This window comes from Triticum dicoccoides, chromosome 1A, assembly GCF_002162155.2.
Source record: "Triticum dicoccoides isolate Atlit2015 ecotype Zavitan chromosome 1A, WEW_v2.0, whole genome shotgun sequence".
NCBI lineage: Eukaryota > Viridiplantae > Streptophyta > Magnoliopsida > Poales > Poaceae > Triticum > Triticum dicoccoides.
In genome coordinates this window covers 147,331,487-147,352,582 of record NC_041380.1, presented here as the reverse complement: position 1 = coordinate 147,352,582, position 21,096 = coordinate 147,331,487, and the positions used below count along the sequence as shown (strand labels likewise).

At 44.4% G+C, this 21,096-nt stretch overlaps 1 protein-coding gene and 1 pseudogene across 1 annotated transcript; both read right to left on the bottom strand.

The window, feature by feature from the left end:
- Positions 1 to 3,482: 3,482 nt before the first annotated feature.
- LOC119275548 (thaumatin-like protein) lies at positions 3,483 to 4,697 on the bottom strand. Its single transcript, XM_037556446.1, has 2 exons — positions 4,541 to 4,697; positions 3,483 to 4,441 (listed from the first exon to the last, which is right to left on the bottom strand). The coding sequence occupies exons 1-2, from the start codon at positions 4,593 to 4,595 to the stop codon at positions 3,693 to 3,695; spliced, it is 804 nt and encodes a 267-aa protein (XP_037412343.1). The 5' UTR covers positions 4,596 to 4,697; the 3' UTR covers positions 3,483 to 3,692.
- Positions 4,698 to 5,108: 411 nt separating this feature from the next.
- LOC119275461 lies at positions 5,109 to 12,265 on the bottom strand (annotated as a pseudogene).
- Positions 12,266 to 21,096: the final 8,831 nt, after the last annotated feature.

Sequence of the window (21,096 nt, the reverse complement as noted above, 5' to 3'; positions counted from 1 at the left end):
CCAATTTCCAAGGATAAAATACCCCAAAAAAGTCAATCTCAGCCAACAAAAAAAGGTTCTTCACAAAACTAGCCAACACTGGGGAAGTGGCACCTGCAATGTTGTACATAGCTCCGCCAGTGATTTCAACAAGAAAAATGGCTATTATACTACAATATTCTGTAAATTTGTAACATTTGCATTATAAAAAAAACCTTAGATTTCACTGTAAAAACTACTACTACAATCTGCAAGCCTTTAGTGATTCATCTAGATTGAATTGAACGTCACCCCAAAGAAAGTGAAACAATCAAACAACTCATAGAAGAAATATTGTAAAATTGTCTCTATCATAGCTTTTTTTTAGAAAAGGAGGATGACCCCCGGCCTCTGCATCTGGGCGATGCATACGGCCACTTTATTAATTATTCTCACAAGACCTTATAAAGTTGTACAACAGTAAGACTAAAGCCGCCGTCTAAGCAACAAACTGTCGCTACACCTATCCAGTTGATGAAGGGGCGCAGATAGGCTGGGCCTAATACCAAACAGACATTGCAGCCAAGCCTAACATCTAAGACCTGAGACCCCAACCTAGCCACTTGCCGGGTCTGGCGCACACACTGGTCCGGCGTGCTCTCAGAGGCCGCCGCCGCCAACTGCCACCGCTCCATCTTCAGAACTGTACTGATGCATCAACCTTGCTCGGTCCAGCTATCGTCGACGCCACCAGGGCGCCCAACGGCACCTCCTCCCTGCGCGCAAACAGCTGAACATGTCGCGGTCACCACTGATACACCTCAGCGCCATGCTGCCAAGTACCACCAGCCGACACAGCTTGAAGCCCTTGGGGGATATGTCGTGCGTAGCACCTGCCGACCAGGCATGACCAAGCGTAGCACCTGTCGATCAGACATGACTTGACATCTCCATCGAAGCTCCGTGCAAGGCGAAGCCGCTCCACCTCCTGCCTCTGACTTCCAGCGCTGCTCCACAAAACGATGCTTCCAAAGAGAAACAACACCGCAGTGCCGTCATCGTCCGGTCTGGAACACCAGATCCTAGGGTTTTCCCGGGAGCAATATGAGTGGGTCGACGGTAGTCACATGACGATGCCTTCATCAAGGTAACGACGTGGAACGTCGCCATCGCCCGCCGTCGACTCGGTTTTCACCGGCAACTACGTCTCACCTACTCGCAGCTGGTGCTAGATGACGGATCCCGAGATTCAAACACTCAGCCTCAGGCCGACCACCTCTGACGGAAGAGATGACCACCGTCACCGGCTGCACCGGTCAGAACAGATCTGATCGAAGGTGCCGCCGACGAGACCACCAGGCCCTCCATGCCGCCGTCGCCGATCTGAAGGCAGCATGCACGCCACCGCGGCCAAGCTGGCGGCCACCGCCGCCCGAAGGGCCATCCGCAGCGCCTGCAGCCCTGGCCTCCGCCGCGCCAAGCCGTCGCCGTCCGAGGATGGGCCGGCCTCCCGCCGCCTGCAGCCATCCGCCGCGCCGCAGATCCCAGATCAGTCACGCCACCACACGCCTTGGGGTCTGCCCCATCCCGGAGACGCGCAAGAGAGGAGATCCCCCGCCACCGCCGTCGGCCCCTGGGCTTAGCCCGGCGGCGGCGAAGGGAGAGGAGGTGGGAGTTTGCGGAGGCGGCGGCTAGGTTTCTGGCCGCCCGAGTCGCCCTAGGTAGCTTACCACATAACTAGTTAAAGCTTGTTTAGTTTTTTTATGGTTTTAAAGTTATCAAAAAATAGGAAATAAATAGTGGAATATCACTCCAATGTTATAACATGATCCAACCGGGCGATTGTGACAATATGCATTTACGCACCCTTGGCAGAAAAATCAATCATTTCAACTCAGTGCTACATAAATACATACTCCACTATTTGTTTTCTTTCATCCCACGCATATACACTCATATTTTTCCTATCGGTCCGTTAGAGTTAGACCATCTTATATTATGTGTGTGTTGTTCCAATATCATTTTCATGATTTTTGGTAACTTTTACACCATTGGAACATTAACTAGTTATGTGAAACCCGTTGGTTATGGGACGTTTTGCTTATGTTCTAGCCTTTCTAGGCAACCTTGGTTCTTGCCCGTGCTCGGACACGTGTTTCTTCCGCTGCATGAATGTTCTAATGTGTTGGGTCATGTGACCTCTGATTGGTGTACAACAATGTTATCATATTGACACATGTTTGCCCTATTGCTCACCCATATTAAACTCTTCTACTCCCTCCATTCCTAAATATTTGTCTTTCTAGACATTTCAAATGACTACTACATACGAATGTATGTAGACATATTTTAGAGTGTAGATTCACTCATTTTGCTCCGTATGTAGTCACTTGTTGAAATGCCTAGAAATACAAGTATTTATGAATGGAGGGAGTATCTTGTTTAGTAGTACTTGTTGTGATATTACATCTTTGTTCACCGGCATATGAAAGTGTGTATATGTTATGAAGTCATATGATGGGTGATCAATATTCGCTTTTAGCTTGACAAGGATCGCAAAGTCTCTGTTGAGGCTAGGACCGCATTTTTAGCGTTACAAGTTGGTTTCAGAGTAGTACCGATCGCAAGTTCCATTTGTTTGTCGATGTCGATTCTAGAAATAAAAATCTATTTTGGTAGTTACTTATTAGGTAGTTTTTGAAGAGTAGGAGTTATTTTTTACCTTTTTCCCCGCCCGCGCTCAAGAAAGTTTGATGTAAGTGTTTTATCTATCATCTTACCTCTTTCAAAAATTATTTAAGTTCTCACAGGTTTCGGAGTTACGATATCAACTGGAATGCCGGTATTTCTTTTGGTGCTCCTGTCCACTGTGGTCATAGTCTCAGGGAATTACCGCACCAAGAGATTCTTATGATTTGGGTGCATGTGCAACGTTTGCTATCGTTTTAGTTTCATCGATTGAGGACGTGGTTTTCAAAATTGGTTCAATACCATTTGTTGGCAGTAGCCTGGAGTTGTACTCATTATGGCAATTAACATTGAGCATAACTTGAATAGGGACACTAAAATGAATGGAATTTGTTTAACTGAATCCTTAATTGGTATAGTCAAGTCAAGATTTAGATTAGTTAGAACTCCACACTGCTCTCGGAACAAATATTGTCTCCAACAACATTGCAACACGATATATGAATGAAAAAACATCATCGGAACTTCTTAGATTCATCTTGAATATGTGAGGAACATGCTATGTACTTAGGCATGGTTGCCAGCGCCATGCCATCTTGAATATGTGTTTGTTTGATTTGTACCTTTTACATTGAAAATCCGTGCCTAGCTGTTTTTTCGTCAAAAAAGAAAACTCAAGACAACACAGATAAAACCAAACCAAAAGCATCAACTGCAACCTGTCAAAGAAAACAAGAGTTGATCACACAAATAAAGAGCAGCGCGGTAAAGCGCACCTTAGCCTCTAAATAGTACTTCCTCTGTCTTAGAATATAAGAATGTTTTTGATACTATACTAGTGTTAAAAACGTTCTTATATTTTGGGACGGAGGGAGTACATGTATTATCTTTTTGCGGGAAAATAGTACATGTATTTTTTTTGCATTATAAATAGTATATGTATTATGTCAACACAAAATATTACACACACAGCAGGTATAAATACATATACGGAGTCTAAAAAATATATAAATACATACGCAGCACAGTCCTGGGCTGCCCATTGCTCAAATCTGGGCCACAGGATCACCCCATCTGGACGGACAGAAGGTGACCACGTACTCCTGCGCGTAGCAGCGCGCCGTGGCGGCGGCCACGTCGTACGCGTAGCTGTAGTAGGCCGGGCAGGCATCCCTGAAGAGCCGCGAGTAGACGCTGCTCCGGCACGTCTCCGCGGTGCCGTACGCGCCGCGGCAGCAGAAGGCGTCCAGCCCGAAGGCCAGGCACGCGCTCCTGCACGCCACCACCGTCGCCTTCTTGCCCGCGCCGCCGCTCGCCGTGACCTGCAGCTCCGGCGGGCACACCGCGTTCACGTTCTTGGCGCACCCGGCGATGAAGCAGTCGCCGCTGCGGTTCGCCGGCCTGGTCCACACGGCCACCGGCAGGTTGTACCCGTCCACCACGCTCACGTCGTAGGAGCTCCCCTTGCTCTGGTCCGCGTGCAGGCTCACCTCCACGAGGGTGGCGGGAGGGGCGCCCACGGACCCGTTGCAGGCGAGGCGTCCGTCGCAGTCGCCGGTGAGGCAGCTGGCGGCGTTGGCGTCGGTGCCCGCGAAGTTGCAGCCGGTGCGGCCCCAGAGGCGGCCGTTCCAGGTGGCCGGAGCCCCGACGCGCTTCGACTGGCCCGCAGGGAGGAAGAAGCCACCCGCGGCGAGCACGGGGTGGCCGGCGTTGGGCGCGACCGCCGGCCACACCGGGAACGGGCACTTGTTGGTTACGTGGAACGTGACGCCCCCTGCCATCAACACCGCCGGTCCTGCACCAAAATGAAACGCTGCACATGTTCAGTCCAAACGCAGCAGTCGAGTACCTAGCTAGTCCTTCACCACATTTCACATGCGCACTGATGAGTCACCTGGGAGAGCCAGCAGCAAGATGCAGGACAGAAGCAGGGGATGAGGAAGAGCCATCTCTCGGCTCAGATCTGTTGAGTTGAGGAGGAGACCTGAAATGAAGATGAACTGATATGAAACGAGGTTTATATAGACTTGCAACTGCGGAGAAGAGGTGAGGATTGATCGAGCCTAATCCAGGACTAGGAGGAGGAACTTTCGGTTTGTGTGACTTGCATTGCAATGGAAGTAAAGCTGAGGCATGATGAGAGCCGAGACACCTGTGCAGAGACCTGCTGGGCCAAGAAAGCTTAGGATTTTTATGCGGATGTTCCCTTTTTCATTGTAATTATCTGTTAGTGCCATCTTTTCTTCAGTGAAATCTGTTACTGTTGTGCAGATTTCATGTGCGTTGCTCTGAACCGATGAAATCCAAGTTGCTAGTAGTAGAATATCCTTCTTAGGTCTGAGACATTCAGCATTTGTTTTTCTTCCTTGGACTTCACATCTATTTAGTCCATGCATCAACATCAATTTTTTCAACAAGATTAGCAGATTCAGTCCGGTCATAGAAAGCTCAACCCGATTCTGAAACTTGGCCTTTAACAGATTCAGACATTGTTGGTTCAAACTTGGCCTCCATCATGTAATTTCCATGCTACAATAACTGAAGGGTGAATCACTGATTGCTCAGAGGATTACATGGCGAGGAACCCATAAACTAAGTTTGGGCCCTGCAACTAATTACAGTACATACTAACACGGTAATTAAGCTAACTCAGTGTTAGTGGCACTGCACCTATCAGATGCTACATCAAGCTAATTAACTCCTCAGCGACACAAAGCCAGGGTGCTCTGCTCCTTTGGGCTTGCTGAACCACCGGTGCTCGAGCGCTTCCGCCGCCGTGATCCTCTCGTCGGGGTTGAAGGATAGCAGGCCGGTCAGGACCTCACGCCCGGCTTCTGAAAGCTCCTCCAAGAACTCCAAATCCAGCTCCCCCGTAGAAGTGATCTGGTCTCGCAGCTTGTAGATCTCGGCGAGCAGCTCCTCCTCTGTCTCCGCCACGAAGAGTGTCGCGCCGGTCAACATCTCCGCCATGATGCACCCAAGCGCCCACATGTCAACGGCCTGGCCGTAGTACCGGTTGCCTTCCAGCTGCTCCGGCGAGGTGTAAATCAGGGTGCCGACACAGCACTCCTCATAGGGCACTCCGGCCGGCTTCGCCCGCATCGCCGACCCAAAGTCACCAACCTTGAGCCCGCCGAAGAAGCCGACCATGACGTTCTCCGGCTTGAAGTCCCGATGGATGACGCCGGCTCCATGTATCTTCTTGGCCGCGTCCAGGAGTTGCTCCATCATCACTCGGGTCGCGTCCTCGGATACAGGCCTCCAGAGCGACTCGCGGAGGGTGCGGCCGTCGGCGACGAGCTCCATGACGAGGAACACATCCCCTGTCTTGGCGTCAGTCGCCACATCCAAGATCTCGATAATCGACTCGTGACCTCGGCACGCCGCGAGGCAGCCGGCCTCGCGGGTGATCGCGCGGATGTCGGGCGGGCCGTGCCCGCCGGCCCCGTTGCCGCGGACCCACTTCACGGCGACTTTCTTGCCGGTGCGGCGGTCGCGCGCCTTGAACACCTCGCCATAGGTGCCTTCTCCAAGCACCTCAAGCTTCTTGTAGTCGGAGATGCTCCCGAACGCGTATCGGGGCTTGTCAGGACCCTGACAGCTTATTCTGGTTAACTGAAGAACAGAACAGAAGAAACAGAGTTCAGTCTATGGGAATCGGACGGTTGGGATCAACCTAGTAAGTGAAGATCGACGGCTCTTCGGTGTCCTGTTCACCGTCACCCGTTGCTGCCACCAGCCTGACTGTAACAGTGACGGCAACGGATCCTTCCGTCTCAAGTCATCGCCACCTGCTCCTAGCTATAAGGGACCCGCTCGCCGAGCCGAAGATTATCTTTCCCCTTTTCTCCAAGTGTAATAGCTAGCTACCCTTAGAACCCTAGAGTACTTGATAGAAATTGGACAGATCCTCGATCTGATCCCCTGTATCTGTAACTCTGAACCTTGAGATAATATCAAGCGGGGCTAGTTTGAGTAATTGTCTTGCTGTGATGCATTTGAGGACCTGTCAATTGGTATCATGAGCCAGTGAATCTTCGGAGGCGAATCGGATCTGACCACGAACTGGGGTTGGGATCTCTCGTAAAATCCCCCAATTCGGTGTCGGGTCCCGGCGGCGGTGCAGTTCTTCGGATCGGAGGCGGCCTGGAGTAGGCATCGTTCGGCTGCAAATTGGGGAGAAACTAGGTTGCGGCTGGAACAATTCCGCCGTGGTAAAATTCCTTAGCGTATCCCTGGTTCGTGCAGCATCAGAGGCGGGCAAGACGTGGAGCTTTGGCGGCGGTAGAAGGAGGTCACCGGCGAAGGTTTCAGATTCGTTCCGCTGTAAAATCCCAGAGCCGTGCGGGTCACCATGCCCACCCGAACCAAGCATATGGATGAAATTTCGGAAGAGCTCGAGGCGATGCAGACCGAACTGACTGCGCTGGGTTTGAAGCAGGACAAGATGCAAGATCAGATCGATCAGGTTAACACACGCCTACAGACAGTCGAATCCTTGGAAAAACAGTTGGGAAAGGTTGAGCTGTTGGTCGAGAACAACTCCAAGGTTCAGCAAGACATCTTCGCCATCTTGCGCGAAATGCGAGCAGAGAACCCCAACCCTCCCTCCCCTGTTCCCCAAGCGTCTGCTTCCTTGGTTGTTCAACCCAGCTTACAACAACAGAACCAGCAGAATCCAGGCGCACACGCAACTAAGGCCACGGGAGAGACACTAATCACACCACAAGGACAGCAAACACAACTGCAAAATAGCTTGACAGGAGGAAGTGCAAGCCAGCAAACACAACCAGCACTCAGTACTACAACACAACAACAAACTGACAGAGCAATGCAATTCCTGAAGAGCATTTCCAAAGGCCCTAAGATAGATTTTCCTACCTTCAATGGAGACAATCCCCTGGGGTGGATCAGACAAGTCAACAAATACTTTCAGCTTGCTCAAATTCCTGACGAGTGCAAAGTGGATTTAGCACTGACCTATATTGTGGGGAGAGCTGATAACTGGGTCAGAAGTGCCCGAATGGAAAACAACAGATTGCCCTGGCCAGATTTTTGCAGAGCATTGTGTGACAGGTTTGCTGAATCCAGCATTTATGAGGTGCTGGAAAAATTCCACAATCTCAAACAGAACACTCTGTCAGTAGCTGCCTACACTGATAAGTTTGAAGAAGTAATGGCTGTTGTCAGGGATGAACACCCATACTTGCAAGAAAATTATTATATAGTGAGTTTTGTCAATGGCTTAAAACCAAGCATCAGGTGTAACCTCAGACCACAAAGACCCACAACCCTCAGTCAGGCATATTGGTTAGCTAGAGATTATGAAAGTGGTTTGCAAGCAAAGTACCAATCATATCTCAGTCACCAAGAAAAACAGTCTCAAGCTCTCTCTAGACAGTCTAAAGCTACTCCTCCACCTGTTTCCAACTTACAAATCCCTCCACCGGCTCCAGCAACAAGGAAACCAGGAGTGTGTTGGAGATGTAATGGGCCCTGGATCCCTGGTCACAAATGCAAACAATCTCCCGCTTTACATGCTATTGCTAGTGAAAATGACCCTGAAGATATGTCACCCGAAGAAGAAGCACAAATAGCAGTTCTAACTGCTGAAGGGCAATTTACAGAAGCAACAGATAAATGCATGCACATTTCTGCACAAGCAGTATCTGGTGATTCTTCTGAGTCCACTATAGCAGTGAGTGTTTCCCTTGGAGGAAGAAAAGGAGTAGCCCTTATAGACACAGGAAGCACAAACACATTCATTGATCTCAAATTTGCTCTAAAAACAAATTGTCAATTGATCAATACACCTACACAGAAAGTGACAGTAGCTGGGGGTGGTTCACTGAACTCAGGTGCTGTTGCTCCTAACACAAACTTCAGAATATATAATGAAGATTTCTCAAATGATCTCACTGTTCTGGAATTACAAGGATATGATATTGTTCTGGGCTGTGATTTTCTGAAGAAACATAGCCCTTTGTCCATGGATTTCGATGCAAGAACTGTGACTATCAACAAGGACAGACAGTTTGCTGTAACCTTCACAGATTGTACAGCTACAACAGCACCTAAACTCATTTCTGCTGACAAAGCAGAGAAATTGTGCTCTCAGGGAGCAGTGGGTTTTGCCATGAGCATTCAGTTTATGACCACTGTCAGTAACTACAGTTGTGTTGCTGATCATACTGAACAGAAAACAGCAAAGGAACTTTTGCCAGTCTTGGAAAAGTACAAGGAACTTTTTACCGAACCAACAGAATTACCACCAATTAGAGAGTGTGATCATAGCATACCTCTCAAAGAAAATTCTACACCACCGAATGTGAGACCCTACAGAGTTCCTCACCTGCAAAAGAATGAAATGGAACAGCAAATCAAAGTGTTGCTATCCAGACATATCATCCAACACAGCATGAGCCCATATGCTTCACCAGCCATTTTAGTAAGAAAGAAGGGTGGCACTTGGAGGTTATGTATTGACTACAGAAAATTAAATGCCCAAACAGTCAAAAACAAGTTCCCTATACCTGTCATAGAGGATCTATTAGATGAGCTACATGGAGCAACTATATTTAGTAAGCTTGATCTCAAATCAGGATATCACCAAATCAGGATGAAGCCTGAAGATATTCACAAGACTGCATTCAGAACTTACTTTGGCCACTTTGAGTTCTTAGTCATGCCATTTGGTCTCACAAATGCCCCTGCCACTTTCCAAGCATTGATGAACAAAATATTTGCTCCTTATTTGAGGAAGTTTGTGCTAGTATTCTTCGATGATATTTTAATATTCAGTAAGACACCAGAGGAACACAAGGAACACTTGGCCCTAGTGCTGGAATTGCTTAAGAAACACAACCTGCTCTTAAACCAAGCAAAGTGCACCTTTGGGACACCTAATGTAGAATATTTGGGACATGTGCTATCTGCACAAGGAGTTGCAACAAATCCAGACAAGATCTCAGCTGATAAACAGTGGCCCATACCAGTAACAACAACAGAACTGAGAAGTTTCCTTGGTCTGGCAGGTTACTACAGAAGATTCATTAAAGACTATGGTATGATTTGTAGACCACTTCATGACCTGCTCAAAAAGGATTCATTCCTCTGGACTCCATTACAAAAAGCAGCATTTGAGAAACTAAAGTTCAGTCTGACACATGCCCCAGTGCTAGCACTTCCTGATTTCTCTCTCCCTTTTGAACTTGAATGTGATGCTTCTGGAGCTGCAATTGGTGCTGTCCTCATGAAAAAACACAAACCCATTGCTTACTACAGTCAGTCCCTTGGTCCCAAAGCTTCTGCTTTGTCTACTTATGAAAAAGAAGCAATAGCTATCTTAGAGTCTCTAAGGAAGTGGAGACATTATTTCCTAGGATCATCCTTGATCATTAAAACAGATCACCAAAGCCTCAAGTTCATCACAGAGCAGAGGATATCTGAAGGAATACAACACAAGCTTATGTTGAAATTGTTGGAATTCACTTACACCATTGAGTATAAAAAGGGCAAAGAAAACAAGGCCGCTGATGCTCTTTCCAGAAAACCTCAACTCATGACAATCTCTACTGTGGTACCTAGTTGGACTGAACAACTAGAACTTTCCTATACTTCTGATGACAGATGCAAGTCCTTGATAGCTCAACTAACTGCTGGAGCAACCGATCTCCCTTTATGCAGTTATGCAGCTGGGATTTTGAGGTACAAAAGCAGAATATATGTGGGCACAGATGAGAACTTCAGACAACAACTGCTCACAACATTTCACTCTTCACCAATTGGTGGACACTCTGGCATTAGAGCCACATATCACAGAATCAAGAACATATTCTATTGGCCCAACCTGAAAAAGGCAGTGGAGCAATTTATTCAGCAATGTCCTATTTGCCAGAGAGCCAAGGGAGAACATTGCCACTATCCTGGTCTGCTTGACCCTCTCCCCATCCCTGACATGGCCTGGAGACATATTTCAATGGATTTTGTGGAGGGCCTGCCAAAGTCACACGGCAAAGATGTGATCTTAGTGGTCGTGGACAGATTCACTAAATATTCCCATTTCATAGCCCTCTCTCACCCCTTCTCTGTCACGACAGTCCTCCAAGCGTTTATAGACAACATTTTCAAACTGCATGGAATGCCAGTGTCTATGGTAACAGACAGAGATACCATATTCACCAGCAATTTTTGGCAAGCACTGTTCAAAACTCTCGGGGTCAAACTTAATATGAGCACATCCCACCATCCTCAGTCAGATGGCCAAACAGAGTGTGTTAACCAATGTCTAGAAGCTTATCTCAGAAGCATGGCTTTTACTGAACCAAAAAGGTGGTGTTCTTGGTTATCCTTGGCAGAGTGGTGGTTCAACACATCATACCACACTGCTACAAAGTTTACACCATTCCAGTGTTTGTATGGGTTCCCTCCCCCTCAAATTGGAGAGATATCTATCCCTGGCCCTGCAGACGCCGAGGTCCAATCATTTTTGGAGCAAAGAGAACATGTACAACAACAACTCAAACACAACTTACAAGTGGCACAAGAAAGAATGAAGAAATACGCAGATAGAAATAGAACAGACAGATAATTTCAAGAAGGTGATATGGTGTACTTAAAAATGCAACCATATAGACTTGCTGCATTCAGCATCAGAACAGGGCTTAAACTAGCCACACAATTTTATGGTCCCTACAGAATACTACAGAAGATAGGAAATTCCTCATACAAGCTACAGCTCCCTGCTAAGGTACAGATACATAATGTGTTTCATGTGAGCCAACTCAAAAGACACTTGGGGCCAAATGCAGTCCCTGATCCAGATTTGCCCTTGGTAGATGCATCTAGCAAGATCAAAGTAGCTCCCATCGCAGTGCTGGAAACAAGAGCTGTCCCAAGACATCCTCACTTGGTCACACAGTGGTTGGTACAGTGGCTCAACATGTCACCTGACGAAGCTACTTGGGAAGACGCGGATTTCATCAAAGTCACCTTTCCGGAGTTCTTCAACCACACCATTCGCTCCTGGTTTCCGACAAATGATCCTTGGGGACAAGGATCTTCTCCAGAGAGGGGTAGTTGTCAGGACCCTGACAGCTTATTCTGGTTAACTGAAGAACAGAACACCTGCACTGAAGAAACAGAGTTCAGTCTATGGGAATCGGACGGTTGGGATCAACCCAGTAAGTGAAGATCGACGGCTCTCCGGTGTCCTGTTCACCGTCACCCGTTGCCGCCACCAGCCTGACTGTAACAGTGACGGCAACGGATCCTTCCGTCTCAAGTCATCGCCACCTGCTCCCAGCTATAAGGGACCCGCTCGCCGAGCCGAAGATTATCTTTCCCCTTTTCTCCAAGTGTAATAGCTAGCTACCCTTAGAACCCTAGAGTACTTGATAGAAATTGGACAGATCCTCGATCTGATCCCCTGTATCTGTAACTCTGAACCTTGAGATAATATCAAGCGGGGCTAGTTCGAGTAATTGTCTTGCTGTGATGCATTGAGGACCTGTCAGGGCTTCTTGCTGCCATGGACGCCCGGTTCCTGTCCCGCCGCCGGGCGCTTGCGGATGGCCGTCGACATGATCTGAGCTTAGAACGTGCGCGGGGAGCAGATCAGAGCAGAGGGGCGGCGATTCGTGTGCGTTGGGAGCAGAGGAGATCGAGGATGGGAGGAAGGAGAGGCAGATCAGAACAATGAACAATGAGGATCGAGGCCTTTTATGGGCAGCGCGCGTGTCCGAATTGGCGGGGGATTCAGACAGATTGCGTACGCGTCGCGTTTACGCGGGTGACGCTCGCACTCGCAGGGACAGCTCACTTTGAAATCGCTTCGTCACACGCAAGCCATCTCGTACGGGTTTTCTTTTCGATTCATCCGGCCGTTCATCTTTTTCTTTTCTTTTTTACTTTTCGCATTTTCTCTCTCCTTTTTGTTCCCTTGTATTTATTTTTAAGTTTTCTATTGTAACAAAAAATACAAGATTTATAGAAAATGTGGAAACACTTCTTAAAAGTCATATGCATATTTCTGTTCTGTAATATCCATGAACACTTATTTTCCATCAAGTCAAGGTTTTTTAAACGTGTGAACACTTCTTTTTCGCTTTTCTATATGAAAAATTGAAAATATATTAATATTACTGAAATGTGTGAACACCTTTTATAATACATGAAAATTTATTATAAAGGCATGAACACTTTCTAAAATTACATAAAGATTTTTTAAATGCATGGGCACTTCTTTTAGTTATACAAACATTTTTTTAAATACATGATGCATAAAATCAATACATGATAAATATTTTTAATTTACACTACGAACATTTTTTTAAAAACTTGATAAATATTTTTTGAATGCATGCGTGAACATTTTTAACACACAATAAAACATTTTTTCCTGAAATACACGATGAATATTTTCTTAGTACATGATGACCATTTTTTAGTACTAGATGAAAAAGTACATTGTAAAAAAGTAATGTATTTTACAATAATATAGTTTGTAGAACATTTCGGAAATATATACAAAAAGGCCGAATGAAAAAACAAAGAGGAAAGAAACAGCAAATTATACATAGCATAGCATGTATCTGTAGGTGGTAATGATGAGGCGTTCTCCATGTGCTTGGCCCAACACCTCTCTTGTCGACGAAGTGAGCAAGACGCTCACTAGAAGCGAGTTAGGCGATATTAGGTATGTTATTATTTGTGTGTTAATTCTATGATTAGTGCAATATTTGGTATGATATTAATTGCATGTTAAACGCGTTTAACGCTCGCCATTGGAGTAGTCTAGGTCGTTGGATTGACTTAGTTCGACGGCCGAGATCAGTTGGATCTGCCCCTTTGGGTCTTTTTATATTGGTATAGATGACATTCATAAAATATATGCACTGAAATAATGTTCACTCATTTCATTTACAATGTTTGTGACATCTTAAAAATGCTTGCATAATTCAAATATTCATCAGAACCAGATCAAATATTCACAATGAGGCTGATCGTCAAAATCACCTCAACTTCTGTCATCAATTGAAGTTCTTCACATTACAATTGCATCAATTCCTGGTAAGGGCAAGTCTTTGATTGCTAAAGGCAGTCGTCCACTTGATGGTCAACTTTGTCAGCCCGCGTCGCAAACAGCAGGTGCACAAACTCCACCTAAAGGATCTCCAGCTGAAGCTCCTCTGGCCATGTCTGATCGAGAACTATTATTAGTCTGCACCAGAAGGTTGACCATAATAATCACAAACGGGTTCAACGTCAAATTCATGAAATTCTTCACTTCATGATTGTCGTTCAGAATTTTGTGAAGACAATCACTACTATTCCCATGAAAATTTTGGCCGCCACCTGGGCCATTCTAAGTCATCTGAAGTCAGATAAAAAGCTTCGTGATCTTGGCTTTCAGTAGGACTATGACTGGTCATTCTCTCCATCGAAGAAATTCAAGCGCTGCCACATCCTTTAGTTGGTGACAGATTCGTTTTCTTCATCATGCAAGACTGATGAAGCTAAAGTCAACGACACTACATCAAGACCTACTTCGACAAACAACCCCGACAACAACGATCCACCTACTTCATCGACATAGACTCTTGGATCGTGAGGGAATCTCCAATGCTGACCCCAAACCAGACACCATATCTGTCCGCAAACACAGATGCTAGAGCCGACCATCCAACGATATTCACTAAATGTCCGCCAGTACGATCAATCTGAAATTCAAATCCAGCCGATCACATTGTGCGCGCTGGATCACATCAGCGTTAGATCACAACTAAAAAGGGCAGGTGATACGTCTCCAACGTATCTACTTTTCCTACACTTTTCCTCTTGTTTTGAACTCTAATTTGCATGATTTGAATGAAACTAACTCCAGACTGACGCTGTTTTCAGCAAAACTATCATGGTGATGTTTTTGTGGAGAAATAAAAGTTCTCGGAATGGAACGAAACTTTGCGAGGAATTTTTATACAATAAACAAGAATTTCTGGAGCCAAGACCCACCGGAGGGGGGCACCTGGGTGGGCACAACCCACCAGGGCACGCCCCCCTCCTGGCGCGCCCAGGTGGGTTGTCCCCACCTGGTGGCCCCGCAGACCCCGATTCCAACTCCATAAATACCTATTTTTCCAAAAAATATCAGGGAGAAATAATTATCGCGATCCATGAGACGGAGCCGCCGTCACCTCCCGTTCTTCATCGGGAGGCCAGATCTGGAGTCCGTTTAGGGCTCCGGAGAGGGGGATCTTCGTTCTTCGTCATCACCAACCCTTCTCCATCACCAATTCCATGATGCTCCCCACAGGGAGTTAGTAATTCCTTCATAGGCTCGCTTGTCGGTGAGGAGTTGGATGAGATTCATCATGTAATCGAGTTAGTTTTGTTACGGCATGATCCCTAGTATCCACTGTGTTCTAAGATTGATATTGCTATGACTTTGCCATGCTTAATGCTTGTCACTTTGGGACCGGGTACCACGATTTCAGATCTGAACTGTTTATGTTATCACCATCATATCCATGTTCTAGATCCGATGCAAGTTATAGTCACCTACTACGTGTTATGATCCGGCAACCCCGGAGTGACAATAGTCGGGACCACTCCCGGTGATGATCGTAGTTTGAGGAGTTCATGTATTCACAGTGTATTAATGCTTTGTTCTGGTTCTCTATTAAAAGGAGGCCTTAATATCCCTTACTTTCCAATAGGACCCTGCTGCCATGGGAGGGTAGGACAAAAGATGTCATGCAAGTTTTTTCCATAAGCACGTATGACTATTTACGGAATACATGCCTACATTATATTGATGAATTGGAGCTAGTGCCGTATCGCCCTGGGTTATAACTGTCTCATGATGAATATCATCCAACAAGTCACTGATCCAATGCCTACGAATTTATCCTATATTGTTCTTGCTAAGTTACTACTGCTGTTGTTACTGTTACACTTGTTACAAAACTATTGATGTCACTATTACCGTTACCATTGCTACTGCTACTGTTATCAAAACTATCATATTACTTTGCTACTGATCATGTTGCTGTAGATAATTAATCTCCAGGTGTGGTTGAATTGACAACTCGGCTGCTAATACCTTCAAATATTCTTTGGCTCCCCTTGTGTCGAATCTATAAATTTGGGTTGAATACTCTACCCTCAAAAACTGTTGCGATCCCCTATAGTTGTGGGTTATCAAGACCTTTTTCTGGCGCCGTTGCCGGGGAGCATAGCTACATTTGTTGAGTCACTTGGGATTATTATCAATTTATCACTATGAAGAATCTGAAGGATGCTAAGACTAAGATTTTTCCCTCTAAGACGAGGGGAGGTAAGGAACTGCCATCCAGTTCTGCTTTAGATTCACCTTCTATTATAAGTAAACTTGCAACACCACCACATGCTATTAATTCTGGTATGTCGCAAGTTACTGATGATGCTACTTCTGCTATGGATAATGCTTATGATGATGCTAGTACCTTGCTTGATAATGATGGTGTGCCACTTAATGAATTTCTTGATAGACAAATTGCTAGAGTAATACAACGTGATGTTGTTGAATCTGATGATGAGCTTGAAACTGAATCTCCTGAAACACCTGCTAGAACTAGCCTTCCTAGATATGAATTACCTAAGGTACCGGAAGGTTATGTTATGAATGAGGAGACAACTAGAGATATTCTTGCTTGTAAGGATAGAGATGATCTAGAGAAATTATTATGCAAGTATAAAGAAAAATCTTTGAATGCTAGAATGCAATATGATTCTAAGTTTGCTACTTCACCTATCTTTATTGATGATAAGGATTATGAATTCTCTGTCGACCCAGAGTTAATTACTTTGGTTGAATCTGATCCTTTCCATGGTTATGAAACTGAAACTATTGTGGCACATCTTACTAAGTTGAATGACATAGCCACCTTTTTTACTCATGATGAGAAGACTCGTTACTACCTTATTCTCAAATTATTTATGTTCACATTAAAGGGTGATGCTAAAGCTTGGTACAATATTCTTTGTCATGCAACTGTCACTGCAAATGTGCTAGTGTGAGGACTTAGTCGTGGAGCCATCGCAATGAGATTAGCTTAAAGGGGTTTAATCAAGACAAAGGACACAGGGAGTTTATACTGGTTCAGCCCCTTGCGGTGAAGGTAAAAGCCTAATCCAGTTGGAGGTGGTATTGCTCCTGGTTGTGTGCGTAGTCCCCAAGATATGATTTATTACTTCTCTGAAAAATATTTCCCTACTCATAAGAAACAAGTTGCCTTGCAGGAAATATTTAACTTTGTGCAAATTAAAGAAGAGAGTCTCCCACAAGCTTGGGGAAGGCTTTGTCAGTTACTTAATGCTTTGCCTGATCATCCTCTTAAGAAAAATGAAATACTTGATATCTTCTATAATGGACTAACTGATGCTTCTAGGGATTTTCTAGATAGTTGTGTTGGTTGTGTTTCCAGGGAACGAACTGTTGGTCAAGCTGAAGAATTATTGAATAACATATTGAAAAACTATGATGATTGGACTCTTCCTGAACCAACACCTAAACTCACTCTGAAGAAGAGGGGTATATTATATCTCAGTCCCGAAGATATGCAAGAGGCAAAGAAATATATGAAGGAAAAAGGCATTAAAGCCGAGGATGTTAAAAATTTACCTCATATTGAAGAAATACATGGGTTTAATACACCACCACCTCCTAAGGTGGTACAGGTAAATTCTCTTATGAAGATCAATGATAATGACAATCCTCACAATATGCACCCTAGCCAATGCCTTTATGAGTTTGCAAACTACATTAGAAAACAAGATCACTTCAATGCAAATGTTCCGAAACAATTGAAATACAATTCTGATATGATTGCTCGCTTGAGTGACTTGTTATTTAGAATTTCAAATGATGTTCGAGGTGTTGGAAAGCATGCTTCTATGGTTCAAACTCAATTACAACAAGTTGCTAAATCTCAAAGAGAATTGCTTGATGAAATGAATAATAATATACATGACTTTGCTGTTATAGTTGCAACTAGAGGAGGTAAAATGACTCAGGAACCACTTTATCCTGAGGGACACCCAAAAAGAGTCGAACAAGATTCACAAAGGAACAACACTACTGCACCTAGTTCTTCTAAAAAGAAAAAGAAAAAGAAAAGTGATAGGACTTTGCATGCTCCTAATGAACCTCAAATAGAAAAACCTCCTCACAATGATAATGAAGTTTCTATCTCTAATGCTGAAACTCAGTCTGGTAATGAACATTAACCTAGTGATAATGAAAAGGATAATGCTGATGCTCATAAAGACTCTCAACAAAATAATAAAGAACCAAACAATGATGTTGAGAGAGAACCACCTGTTGATCTTGATAACCAACAACCTAAGAATAAAAGGTATGATAAAAGAGACTTTGTGGCTAGAAAACACGGTAAAGAAAGAGAACCGTGGGTTCAAAAACCAATGCCTTTTCCACCTTAGTCAACTAAAAAATGATGATGAAGGATTTGAAAGCTTTGCTGAAATGCTGAGGCCAGTCTTTTTGCGTACGCACTTGGCTGATATCCTTAAAATGCCTCCTTATGCAAAGTATATGAAATACATCATCACCAATAAAAGAAAAATACCGGAAGCTGAAATCTCCACTATGCTTGCTAACTATACTTTTAAACATGGAGTACCTAAAAAACTTGGAGATCCGGGAATACGAACTATTCCTTACTCCATCAAAAAGAATTATGTGAAAACCGCTTTATGTGATTTAGGAGTTGGTGTTAGTGTTATGCCTTTCTCTTTATATAAACGACTTGATTTGAATAAACTCACACCTACTGAAATATCTTTGCAAATGGATGATAAATCAACTGCCATACCTATTGGTATCTGTGAGTATGTGCCCGTTGTTGTTGCTAATGTTACTATTTTGACTGACTTTGTTATACTTGAGATGTCCGAGGACGAGAACATGTCAATCATCCTTGGTAGGCCCTTCTTGCATACTTCAAGGGCTGTTATTGATTGCAATAAAAGCAAGGTCGCTTTTCATATCAATGGTAATGAGCATACGGTGCACTTTCCGAAGAAACAATTCCAACTGAATGGTATTAATGTTATTGAAAAATCTCCGACAATCACTGTTGGAAGTTTTCAAATACCTCTAGCTACTGTTAAAATAAAAATGAAATGCTCATTGTTGGGGACATTTATATCCCCATTGAGGTAACTTAGTGATTTACGAAAGTTCTTTGGTTTCATGCTAATCGAAAAGTGGTTGTAAATAAGACTTGATCAACCTTATTAATGGATCATTTTTGAGAGGTATGAAGTTGATGAATTTAGTAAGCACTACCTTTTGTCCCTACTTTTTTGTTTTATGTTTTTATTAGTTAAATAAAATAAAATGCCATGTTTTGTCTGTTTTCTGAATTTCCCGTGTAATAGAAAAATGACCCCAAAATAAAAGTTCTCGGAATGCTCTGAAATTTCAATATGATTTTTTTTCTGAATATTTCTGAATTTCTGGTGCAAATAATATCAGAGGGAGGTGCACCAGGTGGGCACAACCCACTTGGGTGCGCCAGGACCCCAGGCGCGCCCTGGTGGGTTGTGGCCCCCCCGTGTGCCCCTTCACTTATCTCTTTACACCACATCATCACCTACCTCCAGAAAAAATTCCGCATAGCTCTCTCTCCCGTGTTCTTGCTCTCAAGCCTGCGGGTTTCGATCTCTTTGCTCGAAGCTCCGTTTCTGAAACTGTTTTGGGGGATTGTTGCTTGGTATGTGACTCCACTATTTGTCCAATTAGTTTTTGTTTTAGTGGTTTATATTTTGAATAAGTGGCTACTCTTGGTTCTGCTGTAGATGAGCTTGCATGTTGAATTCTTAGAGTTCTAAGTAGTTTGAATGCTTGCTATGGCCTCTATGTATCCCTATGAGTAGTTGGTATCATTCTTGTGAAGTTTTTTTGAGAAAATTTTGTGGGCTAATAAATTTCAGAATTTTTGTTCATAGGAATCATGAATATCTTTAGGAAGTTTGGTTCCAAGAAGAACTGCAAGGGTGTTATTGGGGAGTCATCTGACAGTGATATCCATCCTCGGAGGTTGGTGGAAGTACGGCCGTGCGAATGGCCGCACACCCCGTTCATGGAAGAGGCTGGAATCCTTCAGGAGTTCACACAATATGCTGCTAATGCCGGCCTCACCGACTTCATCGCAACTGAATGCGAACAGTATCATCTCCTCACAAATATCTTTGTTCAAAGTTTTACTTTCCTTCCTAGGAATAATCCTCCTGAAGTACAGTTTGATTTATATGCTAAAACCCATCAGATACCACTTACTGAATTTTGTAACATATGCATGATCCCTTCTAATGGGAGTTTAGTTGAGCCTAAGCCGACAGAGTTTGAGGCCTTTTATCGTACTTTAATAGTGGGAGATGAGAGAGGGGTGTCGGCCATCACTGCCACAAGCATACACTTTCCTGCTGTGCATTATTTTACTTTATTTATCGCTAAGTGTTTGCTTGCTAGGGAAAAAGTGGGTGCGCTCAGCGCACCAGACTTTGCTGTTTTACATTGTGCACGAGAGGGCGACAACACTTATAGCTTGGGAGATATTGTGGCACGTCGCCTCCACATTAATAGGTCCAAGGGTAAAATGCATGGTGGGATTTTCGCTATTCGGTTGGCGGCTCACTTCGAGGTTGAGATATGCCCTCATGATTACCCTATGACCAAGGTTTACCTAGATCGCGCGGCCATGGATCACCACCATTTTACTGATATCGAATGTCCTACCATCCCTATTCCATATAACCTGGTTTTCAGCATTATCACTCGTGATGTTATTCCATTGCATGCTCCTGCTTTGTTTGATCCTGTTGCCAGGGGAGGATATAGGATTTTGCCTGCGGACATCATCGCCTACCGGAACGATCAGGCTGCAGAGGAGGAGGAAGAGCCTCAGCAGTGGGATCAGTGGATGCCCGCTCCCCAGTACCCCAACTACTATCCAGGCTTCTGATTGATTACCAAATGAGGACAAAAGCCTAAGCTTAGGGGAGTACGTGTTTCTCACTGACATTACATTCATGTTCACATATTTCATTCCAATTGTCGGTGTTCACACTTTTTCATTGTTTCTTCCATGCTTAATTTTATTTTCTCGCTTTCTTCTTGTGTGTTTGAAAAACCCTGAGAAAAACCAAAGAAAATAGTTGTAGTTAGTTCACTTTCTATGCATGCATTATTGTAATATTAAAAAGAAAACCCAAAAATATTTCCTTGTTCTTCTTTTTCTTGTTGGGAGCTTTCCCGTGTAAATAGTTTTTCTTGTTTTTGCTTTTCCCTTTTAATTGCTTGTTCAAGAAAACCAAAAACTCCAAAAAAATCCAGTGTGTTTCTCTGAATTTCTTTTCTTTTTATTCGAGTCTTACCAAGGAGAAGAC